The 15,308-nt window shown below is 45.7% G+C and overlaps 1 protein-coding gene across 2 annotated transcripts in view; it reads left to right on the top strand.

The window, feature by feature from the left end:
- The first annotated feature begins 576 nt into the window (after positions 1-576).
- Positions 577-15,308, top strand: part of SLC45A2 (solute carrier family 45 member 2) — a 30,315-nt gene continuing 15,583 nt past the window's right edge. For both annotated transcript variants that reach the window (XM_026506768.4, XM_026506769.4), the window contains exons 1-2: positions 577-961; positions 2,806-2,982. In XM_026506768.4, coding sequence (XP_026362553.3) covers positions 577-961; positions 2,806-2,982 — 562 coding nt within the window. The remainder of the gene's footprint in view (positions 962-2,805; positions 2,983-15,308) is intronic.

Raw genomic sequence — 15,308 nt, 5'->3', positions numbered from 1 at the left:
TATTAAGTGCAATGAAGGGAAGGATCACAGTGCTATGAGCCAGCTAGAGATTGGAGAAAGGATGCAACCTCCCATGGTTTGAAGTCTAATCAACTGGCTCTTGAGGTGCGTGTGTAAAAATTTGTGTTCCGGAAAACAGAATATTTGTATCTAGAAAAATTTTAGAAGGAGATATGGATGCATTCATATTTTGACTTAACACCTGCCTCATACAGCTGGATTGTCTCAAAGCTGTTATGTGATTGTGTGTAATAGAGTGTGTTTATATGTGTGTGTGTGGCAGAGACAGAGAGGGAGAAAGAGAACAGTGCAAAGAAAGATTCCTCTGGACCAACCTTCTAAGGAGCCAGAGGGCTCGCAGCCGCTAATCTCCTTCATGCTTCCCTGACCCCACCCCCTTCCCTCTCATCATAACTTGTGATCTTAGAGGCATGAAAGAATTCGAGCCCCTCCCCCAGCTCGACCATCTCTGTTGGCTGCTCGGCCAGGCTCCATGTCAAATTCAGCTTGGGCCAGAACCCTGAGGGCCCCCCCGGAAGGTGGTGGGCTTGCAGGCAGGTTCCTCACCCTGTGGCCATGGGAGGCAACGTTGGGCAGCTCGGCACTCATACCTGTAAGTCCCTAGCTGAGGATGACCCCTCTGACCCTGTGGAGCCACCCAGAAGGCCCACGGGCAATCTCATCATGCACAGCATGGCCATGCTTGGCCGGGAGTTCTGCTACGCGGTGGAGGCGGCGTACGTGACCCCGGTCCTGCTGAGTGTGGGGCTGCCCAGGAGTCTGTACAGCACGGTGTGGCTCCTCAGCCCCATCCTGGGGTTCCTGCTGCAACCCGTGGTCGGACTAGCCAGCGACCACTGCCGGGCCAGGTGGGGCCGGCGGAGACCCTACATCCTCACCCTGGGCATCTTGATGCTCTCGGGCATGGCTTTGTACCTCAACGGGGACGCTGTCGTGTCAGGTCAGTGGACTGCACAGGGGGGCAGGCAGGGGGACCGGGGCACATTATGCAACTCCATGGGAGGAGGATGCAGGTTTCTTTACGGGACGCTTACTTGGAAATTGATTAGAGCTGATTCTCTGTCCTAGGTTACAGTGAACTTCCACCTTGGGACAACCCAAATTCTGTGGTTGGGAGCTTTTACTTTCAGAAGCTTCAGGATGCATTGCTGTTGTTGTTTTATTGTTGTGAGGATTTAAACATAGGAATAGTTATCTCTTTTCTCCAATGAAATATTGTTGCTTGTTTATCAATTGCAGTGCTCTTTGAGATTAGGCTTTAGTTAATACTTTGGTCAAATGAATCATCTGCCAAATGACCCCATGAATACTTACAATAAATTACCTACATGTCTAAGTAAGATCTAATTCTGTTCATAGCTTTACAGAGAGTCTTTTAACGGGTGCAGGGCATCAGCCCGTCCGCTCAAGGGGTCATATTTGCACTGCAAGTTCTGGACAAAAACAAACCTGATGGTGATCGCTTTTTCTTGACATTAATCGGCCACCAATCAATCAGTAACCGGTGGTGGTACATAAAAAGTTTCATTGATAAAAGAATTGTTAAACTTAAAAATAGCACATATTTCTGGACCATTAACTCACAGGCTAGCAGAATGGATGATAATGAGGCAGGATAATCTGCTATCATGTGTCTATATTTAAAAGAGGGCATCAACACACAAATGTAGGTTATTTCTGCGAAATATTCACAGAACCCCCTGAGAAGAATAGTTGCCTCTGGGGGAGGGGGGGGAACTACTGAAGGACTTTGGAAGTAAAAAGTGGAGTGTAGGCTTGTGTTTCACTTATTTTTATACTGTAATCTTTTAAAAAATGTGCATATATTACACATTATTTTTAAGTGAAACTGAAAGCAAGGGAAAAAATTCTTGTTTCTCTAATAGGAGAGTGAGCGAAGGAATTCTGGGATGTCCACAGAGTGAAGAGTACTCAGCTGTTAACGGTGCAGCTGCTCTCCATTCATTGAAATGCAAAGATATGAGGAGAGTTGGTTATAGATGAGTGTGTCCAACCTGATCCCATTAGTCAGTGCTCCTCCAAGCGTGGTCCTCAGACCCAGGGCATCAGCATCCCCGGGGCTGTTAGAGATGCAAATGCCCAACCCCACCTCAGACCTACCAGAGGGTCACGGGAGAATCATGGAGACTCACGGGAGACAGAGCCCCAAAAAATCTGTTTCAACAAGTTGTCCAAGGGATGATTATGGGTGCTGAGGTTTGAGAAGCAGTGCATTAGGGCACAGGTATGCACCTGTTTCTGTAGGTGTGTGAGTACATAAAGGGATATCTGAAGGATGACCATCAGTGGGGGCTGGGATGAAGCATTTCCCCCATGTTTTCTACATTATTGAAATGGTTTACAATAAGCATGTATGATTTTTTTAAACAACTGTTTTAAATGAGATTTGATATGAAATTTATACAACTCAGTGCCTTTTAGCATATCCCAAGGTAGTGCAACCATCGCCACTATCTAATTCCACCATATTTTATCACCCCAAAAGAAACCGAGGAACCATTAGCAGTCACCCCCCATTCCCTCCTCCCCAGCAGGCCTAAGCAACCCTTCAGTCTACTTTCTGTCTCTTTAGCTCTACCTTTTCTGGCATTCACGTGTGTGATTTTTAAAACCTGAAAAAATAACAAAGCCATTTTTATTTGGAAAAGCAAAGCAAAATGAAAGTGAAGGGAGAAAATTTAATGACAGGACATTTTGGTGGAAATAAAAATGCAAATCATTCTAGAGCAGGATTTAGGTGATGTGTATTTATTTCTGTTTTAGCTTTGATTGCTGATCCAAGGAGGAAGCGGATTTGGGCCATAACCATCACCATGATAGGTGTAGTCACCTTTGACTTTGCTGCTGACTTCATTGATGGGCCCATTAAAGCCTACTTATTTGATGTCTGCTCCCATGAGGATAAGGAGAGGGGCCTCCACTACCATGCCCTCTTCACAGGTAGGGAATATTCCAGAAAGTCTCTCCTTAAGCTCCCCAGAACAGGGAGGCCCTTCCACTGAAGCCATCTAGTGTCTATACACGTCAGAATTTTTGAATGAATGGATCTGTTGATGGAATGTTCCCATCACGCGGGCTCTTTCAGCGCATTTCTCTGAACAAATCAGCTTGTGACTGGGCTCTGGAGGTTTTGCAAAGGAAGTTTGCATAAGAGCCATGTGTGGAGACATTTACAACTGCAATGAAAAGGGTCCCTTGTGCACTTTGCTTTTTCTTCTTCTTTTTTAAAATCAGTAATGTAGCATCAGCATTACTTAGGAGCTTGTTAAAAATGCAGCTTCCTGGGCCTCTCCTCCAGTTATTTTGATTCAATGGTTTTGAGACGGGGCCCAGAAGTCTGCATTTTAATAAGTACCCTGGATGATTCTGTCTTTACGGCCCAGCCAATATATGTATTTTATGTTTTGATATGTTCTGTCTCTGTTCACAGCCAGGTAGGTCCCATGAGAAGCAGGATCTTGAGTTCTGCTCAGTTTCTGTTTCCACAGCCAAGAGCAGTGCCTGCACATGGCAGCTTTGGGGTCAATGTTGGTCGTTTGTGCCAACATGTGAATGGTGAACCGGGAAGAAGGGGGCTGCCCAGCCAAGAGAGTAGTTCTTCCTCGCTTTAGGGAAGATGGAGGAGCAGGGGTCCCGCCCACCTGTCAGTGCCCCCTGCCCACCCTGTCTGCACCTAGAGGGTCTCAGAATAGAGATTCGACCTGCATTCTTCTAACTTAAGTCCCTTCCCCTTTATCATCACTTGCTAAGATTAATTACAACAATGGGAGAGTTTTTGGCTCTTGAACCTGACACATTGAGAGTTTTATTGCTCTAAAGTACTCGGGGCTATGTGGCCACCCTTTCCCAGCTCACGTCAGTGTCAGTCCTGACCAGGTGGACTCTCCTTTGTTGCCCCTGATATGAGAAGATTGAATTTGGTATTTGGGGAACTTTTCAAAGGCTAACACATGGTAGTATTTCTATGAGTCTGAGAAAATATCTTAAGGTTATCTGTTGATATTAGTGTACGATGGTCTCAGCAAACATGGTGTAATTTTCATGTTACGTTGGTTCAGGCTCTCACTACATCTTGTCTGAGCTTTAGGACTCTGCCCTTTACTGTCTCTCCAGTCTCTGATCTCTTCCTATTTCAACTGAATCAACACACAATTGAATCAATTCAGTCACCTGCAGGGGCTCCGCATTTGCCTACTGGTTAAAGAACAAATTCCTAAACAGGATTCAAGACTCCCCATAATCTGTTCCCATCCTACTCTTCAAGCTTTACTTCCCATTACTCCCCCACATTTTCTGTGCTCTGAGCAATTTCCCAACATGTTCCTAGGGGCAGAGGCCAGGTCTGTTTACTCACTGCATCTCTTACACCTTCAGCACAGCCTGGCATATCAAATGTGCTCAAGATAAGATTAATGGAAAAAACAAAGGAGCCTGCTTTTTTCTGTTCCAACTTTGAAATTCCCTTTCCCCTTTCTCCCTTTGGAAATCAAAGTTGCTTGGAAACTTTCCACCCACTTCCTGGGGAGAAGACCCCTTATCTTCTAAATTGCAGGCAAACACCTTGGTCAGGGACTCTACCCATAAAGTGATCAAAGCAAAAGTTTTTCAAGTAGATGAACATGGAGGCAGGGACAAGGTGGGTAACTCCAGCAGGAAGAATGGTGGAGGCCACAGTTCATCTCTGACACATCCTGAATTTCATTGCCCTTGGGACCTGTGTCATCTGCTTGGGCTTCCATAACAGAATACCACGGACTGGGTGCTTCAACAACAGAAATTATGTTCTCACACTTTTGAAGGCTGGAAGTCCAAGATCAGGGTGACTGCAGGGTTGGTTTCTGGTGAGACTGCACTTCTTGGTCTTTACCTGGCCATCTCCTCCCTCTGACCTCACATGGTCTTTCCTCAGTACACACATTCCTGGTGACTCTTCCCCCACTTATAAAGACACCAGTCCTGGGCGTCTGGGTGACTCAGTTGATTAAGCGTCTGCCTTTGGCTCAGGTCATGATCCTGGGGTCCTGGGATTGAGCCCCGCATCAGGCTCCCTGCTCAGTGGGGAGTCTGCTTCTTCCTCTGCCTCTGCCCCTGCTTGTGTGCTCTTTCTCTCTCTCAAATAAATAAATAAAATTTTAAAAAAAGAAAAAACACAAACACAGTCCTATAGGTTAGGGCCCCACCCCTATGACCTCATTTAACCTTAATCACCTCCCTAAAGGCCTAATCTCCGAATGTAGTCCCATGGAGGTTCAGCATATGACTCTCCCTCTCTTTTTTAAGATTGTATTCATTTATTTGTCAGAGAGAGAGGGAGAGAGAGAGCACAAGCAGGGGGAGCGGCAGGCAGAGGGAGAAGCAGGCTCCCTGCTGAGCAAGGAGCCTGATTCTGGACTTGAGCCCAGGACCCTGGGATCATGACCTGAGCCAAAGGCAGCGGCTTAACCGACTGAGTCACCCAGGCGCCCCTCAACATATGTCTCTTAAAGAAAGCAAAACTTTCCTAGAACTCCCACAGACTTCTTGTTTCTCATTGGGCAGAATTAGGCCATGTGAGCACCCAGGGGCCTAGGAGGTTGGAAAAGTGAGGGTTTGGGGGAGGGTGGGAGAGGCAAATCCCTAAACCAAATTTTAGAACTGTTAGCCAGGAGGAAGGGGTAATCATTACAGAATAGGCCAAAAGCTGATAGCTATCACATGGAATACAAACACAATTGGGCGGTAACCTAATGAGAACAATTACAGGCCAAGACTACTGCTAGAAAGAACTTTCATAACCCAATCTATTAGTGAATAATTGAGAGGTAATTGTTTTTAAAAATTATACTCCATTTCTCAAAGTTACCTGGCCACACTTATTATAGGGCTGTTCACAGCCTCCCCTGTATTCTTTTTTTTTTTTTTTTAAGATCTTATTTATTTATGTGACAGAGAGACAGCCAGGGAGAGAGGGAACACAAGCAGGGGGAGTGGGAGAGGAAGAAGCAGGCTCCCAGCAGAGGAGCCTGATGTGGGACTCGATCCCGGAACGCCAGGATCACGCCCTGAGCCGAAGGCAGACACTTAACCGCTGTGCCACCCAGGCACCCCACAGCCTCCCCTGTATTCTAATTCAATGTGTATTTATCTTTCTCTTTTACAAGATTTTATAAACTACAGGATTTGTAAAAACATGAGGTTTTACTTCCCCATGGCTTCTAACCCATCACCTTGTTGACAGCAGGTCCTTAGAAATGTTGGTTGCATAAAAGGAGACTCTTGGTTTCATAATCCTGCTTATATTTCCTGCAGTTTTACATCAGGTTGATGGCAAATTGCATCAATCAGTTGAAAATGCTCATTTAGTTACCTTACTTTGTCTCATGACGGACACTGAGCCCTGAACCCCAGCCAACTGTCTCCGGTTACAGGGGACCCCTGAGGGTGTGTGGATGGCTCATAGCAAGTTTTTTTTTTTTCTATTAGAAAAAAAAGAAAACATCTTCCTCTTCTAAAACAGTAGTCAAAAAAACAAACCAAACCAAAACAGTACAGTGAAGTCTCACCTTGTTTAAAGCTTAGATTCTAAAGTCCCTGCTCAAGTGATAATCATAGAGTCTGTATTATTCACAAAGATCTCTCAGATCACACATGAAATACAGCATGCCTTGTTTTGTGTGCACAGACCTGCCTAGTGATGGATACATATAAATATATGTGCAGAAACATCTCCTCTTTAATGTTTGCTGCTGGACGTGGGCTCAATGAATGGGAGAGAAGATGGGGTCACCTGTATTATTTAAAATGTTAATCTCTCTCTCTCTCATTCTCTCTCTCCCCTTCTTTTCAAAGTGTGAATAGTTGAACTCTGTCCAGTTAAACATGGATGTGTGACCCGCCATAGTGTCCTTGCTCTGAATGGAAGATCACATTGAAAAATGGAGTGAAAAATAAGAAACAATGCATTATCATACTGCTCTGGCTTTGCATACAGGCCAGACCTCCTGAATTTACATGAACTTGGCAAGGAGATGTCTATAGCATTCTGCTTGAATCAAGAATTTTATGATAAAGTCATGTTCCATGTCAGAGCCTGATGTAGTTTTGGAATGTAGGTGAGGTTTGGTGGGGTGAGGTCTGGAGCCGACAACCAAGAAAGAATTCTTGAGACGTCTTTGGTGCAAAATGGTTTTCTTAAAGTGTGGGGCCAGGACCCATGGGCAGAAAGAGCTGCTGCCCTGGGGGTTGTGAGGGGTGGCTGATTATATACTTGGGAGTTGGGGTAAGGAAAAAGGGAGGTTTTCAAAAGAACTTTCATATGCTAAAGAGGACATACAGGATACTGGAGGCCTTTGCCTTTGTCAAGTTAAGGTGGTTTTTCCCTCCAGTAAGGCCTTAAGATGAAGGCAGTTCGGAGCTTCCTGGACGAATGTCACACGAATCCCACCCAGGAGTGGGGGTGGGGGGCTGCAGGGGTCAGCTTGTGACTGTCCTTAGCTAGCCTTCTGCCCGCTCCTCAAGCCCATTTTGATTTTCATCATCAGCAAGACATTGTTCACCCAAGGAATCCAGTCATCTGAGTAAATTGAAATTCTTCTTATTTATTTCAGAGCTATTTATTTCATTTTAGTCCAGGCCCAACAATTCCAAATGCTTTGCAAATAAGTGTCAAAGGGTTTGTTGCCAAAATATTTCCCAGCATGTTTCTGACTTTTCTTTTTTTTAAAGAAAAGACTCCACTGGTTCCCAGGGAGCATTTCTGTCCCCAGGCTTCTTCAGTCTCTTACATTCAAGGGTGACTAACGCCATCCTCCCACCATCCCTGACACATGGGACGGATTTGGTGGGCCCACCCTTGTCCTGCTGCCCCATGCCTTCACCTGTGGGTGCATCTGGCCTGTGGAACCCACACTCACTAGTAGGGAATTCCTTCTTTGTGTCAGAATGCTTCCAACCGAGCGTGTATCTGCTCCTCTGAACCCACCACCTTACTACCTTTAGCAGTTGGCTCGACCCTGCAGTGGGTGGTCAGAATGAGGCATGATGGGAAAAGTTGTCCTGGTTCAAGTCCTGGCCCCTCTTCTTAACTGCTGAGTGGTTTTAGTATTTCTGAACCCTTGTTTCCTCACAAGATTGTGAATCTTTACACAATGTTAGTTTTTGTTCTGTTTTGTTTTTAAAGAATTTACCTATTTGACAGAACAAGAAAGCATAAGCAGGGGGAGCAGCAGATGGAGAGAGAGAAGCAGGTTCCCCACTGAGCAGGGAGGCCATTGTGCGGCTTGATCCCAGGCCCCGGGGATCATGACCTGAGCCAAAGCCAGATGCTTAACTGACTGAGCCCCCCAGGCACCCACAATGTTAATTAATATCCTGCCAAATGCCCAGAGCGAGAGATTGTTTAAAAGGATCAAACACCAAATGTCTATATTTAGTTCATTTCCTCTGTTCCCACCGGGCTTATAAAACCCATCAAAGTTTTATTTGTGGTAACTCCGAGAGAACTTGCCCCATGTCCAGGGATGGGTAACTTGTGGAGCACAACCTCTTTTAACTTTTCTGGTTTTTTAATATCCCAAAGTATGCATACAAATGCTCAGGTTACAAATGATCGGATTGGAAATCATTAAGGACTAAGGGAAGAGTCTTAAAAATGAAGTGTAGGCTTGGGCTCCTGTGAGCAAACCTTTCATGCAAGTGGAAAATCTGCTGTGTTTCGTGGTCGAGTCTGTTTGAACGCTTTCTCCTTCATGAGTAATTACCCATGAGTGGTTTTCTCGGGTCAGCTGGGCTCCCTTTGAAGTTTCCGTCCCTGGTGAACTTTCACATCTCCTCAGTCCCTTAGCTCAGAAGGGATGTGGCCAGAGCATTAGCCAAGGACACAGGAATGTCAGCTTTGGGGGCAACACGGGTGACTTAGAGCAAAACAATTCATGTTTCCAAATTGCCATTTTTTTCCGTTCAAGCGTGAGCAACACACCTCTCCAAGATCTCAAAGGCAGATTACAGAAGGAAACACTTGAGGGGATTTTTCCCGGGCTCTGTCCTCTGCTTGAAAGCCCTTCCCCTAGATACCAAATCGCCTTGGTTTGGTTCCTCACTTTGGTACACTCTGGGGTCATGTAGCCCCTCCCCTGTGACGTGTTTATCATTATCTGACTATATCATTGATTTGTTTATTGCTTATTTTCTGCCTCTCTAACCAACATATAAGCTTCCCGAGGGCAGCAGGAACATTGGCTTTCCTATTCGTTGCTGTAGCACCGGTACTTAGAATAGTTCCTGGAATATGCTGAAGAAATACTGGCCGAACAAATATTCTATTCTAGCCTCCCCGCTGTACCTCCGAGGACGCTGTGCTACTGAGAGGTGAAGTGACTAGCCCAAGGTCACACAGCTGGGTAGCAGTAGGCTAGACTAGGGGCAAAACCCCACCAACCTACCAATCAACTAGCCAGCCAGCAGCCAGCCAAAACATGGTTCATACTTTTTGTCCAGATTCCCCTAAAACCTGAGCCCCAGAGAAAGTTCGTTCACAGAGTTTATTTGGGAGAGGATTCTGGAGAGTGAGGGTGAGGGAATGGTGGAGTAGAGCAGACCAGCTGATACAGGAAGCATTGCCGAGTTGGCCTTTGCTCTAGGTGACCGACCTCCATCTCACCAGGACCTTCTGAGAAGGAGCCTAAGGAAGTTTCTATTCGAGGGGATCACCAAGGGGGATTAATCCATTGGCTCCGGTCTCCACTGGCCAAGGGTAGTCCCATGGGTGTTAACCTCACTTGTGTGAGTGCTGAACCCATCCTGAGCTTGGGTTCCCGCAGGCAGGGCACTGTCCAGACGCACCGACCGAAGGCGGCCACAACTGGCTTAGAATTGGCCCCAGCAGCAGCTGTTCGGGAAGCGGGTGGAGCGCCAAGCGGACCTGCTAAGTCAAACAAGGGCTGTCGCAGTCGGTTCGTGACTTCCAGGCCTGAGCCTTTTCTCTCTAGTATAGCCGCTTCATGCTTCTCCGTCCCCACTGGAAGAGTTAAAGCATTTTGCAAAGTGCTCAACGATTAACCTTACAGTGGACTGAGCTCTTGTAATGCAGAGCTAAAATATGAATTCTGCAGCGTTCAAGAAAACTCAGGGCAATCACAAATGGCTCCAGATCCAGGCCCACTAATTACCTGACCTTGCAGTCATTTCTAATCCTTAAGAAAAGGAATAAGCGTCAGGTTTTATGTGTTTTGCCAGGAAATGAGAAGTTTCAGGAATCTGATCTGAACTAGGGTAGCAATAGTTATTATGCATTATGTTCAAATCGAGAAACTTGCTTTTGGGAAACTGGTGAGCTGATTAAGGTGAATTCTTTTATGTGAACCATGACTGCATTAGACATACTGGCTCATGGTAGCAGGTTTCAGCGGGAACACAGATTGCAGATTCCGTGCGTTCGACCTCCGGCAAACATGCTATTCCAGCTCTCTGCATTTATTTGTTTAATGATGGGGAAGAATAGGATTTTGGCATGGCTCTACTGCAATGTTTTTGTCTACAGCATAGCTAATGCTCAGTACTGCAAAGCGTTGGATACGTCTTTATGTCTGAAATGGGTGTGAATCCCAGACCCCAAAATTAAATTAGATTGATCGCTCTTGTGTTGAGCCTCATTGCCACAGGATGGTGAAAATTTAGTCTCGGTTTAGAATGTTCTCCCATCGCTTTCCCCAAGGTGGCTTCTAAGTTGTGGGGACTCAAGCGCAAGGGTTTGGGGCAGAGAGTTCCTGGGTTTTGGTGTCATCTGTTTGTGCTGGCATTTACTGAGATGTCCACTGTCCCACTGCACTGGGCGCTCAGGCCAAAGCGGTCACCATTGAGTTCTCTCTTATTCTCATCTGTGAGGCCCCTGTGGAACCAAAGGCTTCTCAGCTCCTTCCCTGCTCTTCTGCTCCTCCCTCCCCACACCAAAGTGAGCAGAACTCTGGGAGCTGCAAACTATCTGTGCCTTTTGCTTTCTTTGTCTCTAAGACAGAGATAAAATAGAGTTGACCAATTATTCATGGGTTTGTATTTGCAAATTCACTCAGTAAAATTTCTGTGTAACACCCAGAGCAATACAGGTAGCTCATTTTCAGTCATGTGCAAACAAGCACGGCGTGTAGAGGGGCAATTGGAGTCACCCAAGGCCTCATTCCCGGTTGAGGTAGGTCAAGCTGACCTCTGACTTCCTGTTTGGTTCTCATATTGTAAACAAGTGGTGTATTTAGTGCCAAATCATTTGCATGTTTGTCTTTTTTATGTGTGTGTGACTTCCGTGTTTAAAATGGTCCCAAAGGTAGCCCTGAGGTGCTGTGTGGGGTTCAAAGGGGCTAGAACATTGTGATGTGCCTTGTGGAGAAAATACGTTAGGTTTGTTCGGGCATGAGTTACTGCGCTGTTGCCCAAGGGCTCAATGCTATGAAGCAACGATACGGATTAAGTATCTTTAAATGGAAACACACATAGAAGCACTGTCTTGATCAGTTGATGAAAAGGTTCATAGTAACTTAGCTCCGTATTTCCCCTCAGAACAGTAGTTTCCCCTACTCACTAATCAGTGCTTGGGGTGACTTTTGAGAACACAACTGCCACTAATCATAGGAATCTACCGCAGTGCCCTCCTCCAAGTGCTGCTGCGAGGGTTGGGTGAGTCCATCTAGGTCAAGCACTTAGAACAGAGCCCGACACAGCGTCAGCCCATCCGTCTAGACCCACCGCAAGCCATTTCTTCCTCGACGTCTTATTGCCTCCCTGGGGTCTGCCCAGGAGATGAGCCATTGGCCTTCTATTTTGGGATCTCCCCCAAGCCATTTGTGGGTGGTTCTGCTCCCCATCTCCCATCCTCCCAGACCAGCTAGGCCCTAAAAGCAGGATCAGAACCCCACTGCCTCAGGGATTCATCAGTACACGTGCACCAGTCGCGAATGCCTTGCTCTTAAATCACATTTTCTACTGAATCTTCCCTCTGTGCCTTTGGAACCTAAGGGCTTTTGAAACTCCAAAGCAAGAAGACACATTCTTGTTTCTCTGCTTTCTGCTTTCATGTCCTTCCCCTAAAGCAACAAGTTATCCTGGCTCAGCTTGAATATGAAGGAAGGGCCCAGAGGGACAAGGACATAAGGAAATATCACAGGACCACAGGTAGTGGTGGGGGGATGGAATCAATGGCCAACACTTTAGATATATTATCTCACCATCTTTTAGGAGAAGGCTTGCCTTGTAAATCTGAAGAAATGTCCAGCTACTCATGTTTTCTCCTTTGACCAGAGTATACATGTCTTCTTGATTGATGTTCCTTTACTCACAGCCTCCAAGGGGACAGGCCATGTCTGTCTTGATCGTTGCTATGCCCCCAGTGCCTAGCACAGTTCTTGGACAGTGGCGCTCCATCAGTTTGTGTTGATAACTGGGTCCAAGGACATGGACACACACACACACACAGTAGCCAGTACTTATTTGTTAACTCTCCAGGATTGGTGTGTATATGTTGGGGGAAGAAGGAACCATATACCTAATTGCATACTTTCCTTGCTATTTTCTTAGCGTATGGAATACAGTCAGAATCACTGTCTCATGAACTCCATAGGAATTTGGGGGATTTTTAGTCCGATCTCTTATTGAAGTGAAGTCACTGACAGCACACAGTTAACTCTCTTGACTCGAGCTCTTTTGCCATCAGAATGTGGATTGTTAAGCCACACACCTGAAGCAGAGGGGAAATTACAGGTACATCGTAGACTCAAAGATTGACATAGAATGACTCTTTAGATTCCTTGGTCTTGAAACTGCCCCCCCCCATTACCCGTTTTACCTATTATAGTTACAGGCTAAAGAAAAATAACCCTATTTCTGTATGCTTGGACTTCTTCCAGGACGAGCCTTGTTCAAGTTGTATCATAAGCTATGAAATATAACATCTGTCTGTCAAGCCATCATTCTTCTGAGGTTGGCTGTGGTCTGAGTGTGCCAACATGGCTTGGTTCTGCGAAGGAGCCAGCTCAATCACTCGTGGGCTCTTCTTTGGAAAGTCTGTAAAGGCTCCTTGGCTGACATTAGGAAATGTCCTGTAGATGTTCCTGCTTATGGTTTGGGTTTGGCTAATAACCTGGTGATTAATCCCAGAGGTCCCAGTGAGACTTGATGTTGGCAGAGAGATAAACGCAGTCTGGATGTAGATGTGGGAGTCCGTACTGGCCCTTGTTGCAGCTGAGATGACTTGGCTTTGTCTTGGAGACTAGCTTCAAAGAGAAAATCCTTAGCTTAAGCAGAGGCAGCAGAGAGGAAAGCGTTCAGTGAATCCCTACAGCCCTCTGCTGGCCTTTATCATATCCAGAGTTTTAATATGGTAGCTGTGGAATAATTACCCCAACGGCCCACTATTCCTTCAGGGCATGTTTTGTTGTAACGTTTAGCTACATCCTGCAGTAGCTTGGGGACAAACGAAAGAGTTTTGCCTGTTTTGTTTTTTTCCCCCTCGCTAAGAGAAGAGAGGATTGGAAATTCTCTAAATTACTTGAAGCAGGTGTCAAAATTTTGCTCAACTAATTAATGAGGGAACTGACAGGGAAGACATAAAGAACAGCTCCCCCAAGTTCTTGCAGGGTGTGTGTGTGTGTGTGTGTGTGTGTGTGTGTGTGTGTGTGATTAGCCAAACAAAAAGTGTTAGGTTAGATATAAATCTGATTAACTTTCTACAGGGCAGTAGAACTATAACTCCTCTGTAATATTTTCGGGGTAATTCCTCTGTTAGGCTCCAAAAACATAATCAGATCACAGAATCCTAGTAATGTCTGCAAATTAACCTCAATTTTACACAACTGCACATCATTGTATGTTGTCAGTTTTGCGTCATTGGTCAAATATCCTCTGACAACAAAGTCCTGTTCCCTGAGAATGTCAGATAGCAGTGAAACAGGTGTGATTAGAAACTGCTCTCTTGGGCGCCTGGGTGGCTCAGTCAGTCAAATGTCTGCCTTCAACTCAGGTCACAATCCCAGCGTCCTGGAATCAAGCCCCATGTTGTCTTTCTGCTATCCTACGTCTCCCTCTCTCTCTGCCGGCAGTTCCCCCTGCTTGTGCTCTCTCTCTGACAAATAAATAAATAAAATCTTTAAAAAAAGAAAAGAAACTGCTCTCCTAACTAGCTCCTCAGAGTGGTGCTTGGACTGGCAGCACTGGTGTCACAGGGGAGCTTGGAAAGAATGCGGAATCTCAGGCAAGACCCTGGATCTTTAAACTCAGAACCTATGCTAGAGATTCAGTGTTGTCCCAGGGGAGCAGGAGAAGGACAGGGAGAAGCAGGTTCCTCACTGAGCAGGGAGCCTGATGCGGGGCTTGATCCCAGGACCCTGAGATCATGACCTGAGTCAAAGGCAGATGCCTAACCGACTGAGCCACCCTCTATCATCAATTATTACAGTTTTGTTTTAAGTAGCTGTTACTCACCTGCTTCTCCCGCTTGGACCTGCCTTCTGGGGAGGAAGGGAAGGGGTGCTACATCTCATTTACATCTATATCTGCAGAAGCTAGGAGAGTCCTTCACACATATTTAGTGCTCAGCAGTATTTATTGAAGTTCACTAAGGAAGCAGACATAAAAGTAGACTAGGAAACCTTCCAATTGTAGGACTCGATCATTCTAGTCAATATTGAATAAGAATTCGTCACTAGATTTATACCCATATATTTATATTCATAAAATAAAGCCACCATTCTATTGCACAGTGGAGGATTTACTTCACACAGAAATTTTTTAAATGGGCAGGGGTCTTCCGCACTACATTTCCTTTGCTCAGTGGAATGGTAACTGTGAAAGAGGCATAAATGACAGGAGAATTAAATGACAATATGACAACCTTTGATCTGGAAACAAATAGTTTCGATGGCAATAAATAGTTTCCAAAAAGGAATATGTAAGTTTTTCATAGGAATAGTTAAGGTCAGGGTTTCTCAGCTGGGGGCCATTTTGCCCCCATGGGACACCAGGCCATGTCCAGAGACATTTCCGGTTGTCAGGCTGGTGGAGAAGTTGTTACTGGCATCTGATGGGGAGAGGCCAGAAATGCTGTCAAATATCCTATAATGCACGGAACAGCCCCCTTCACAACAAAGAATTCTTTCGCCTATAATGTCAGTAGTGCCCAAATTGGGAAATCCTCATTTAGACAGACCCTCAAACAGTGCTGGGAATTTAGTACACCTTCATCGGCGGATTGCTTGGCTCCGCACATGACCTCTGACACCCTGGGCATCTCCACGAGAGAGAGAGTG

Source organism: Ursus arctos, unplaced genomic scaffold (assembly GCF_023065955.2).
Source record: "Ursus arctos isolate Adak ecotype North America unplaced genomic scaffold, UrsArc2.0 scaffold_15, whole genome shotgun sequence".
In the NCBI taxonomy this organism is placed as follows: Eukaryota; Metazoa; Chordata; class Mammalia; order Carnivora; family Ursidae; genus Ursus; species Ursus arctos.
The sequence above is the reverse complement of the archived record's forward strand: the minus strand, read 5'-3'. Positions and strand labels throughout refer to the sequence as shown.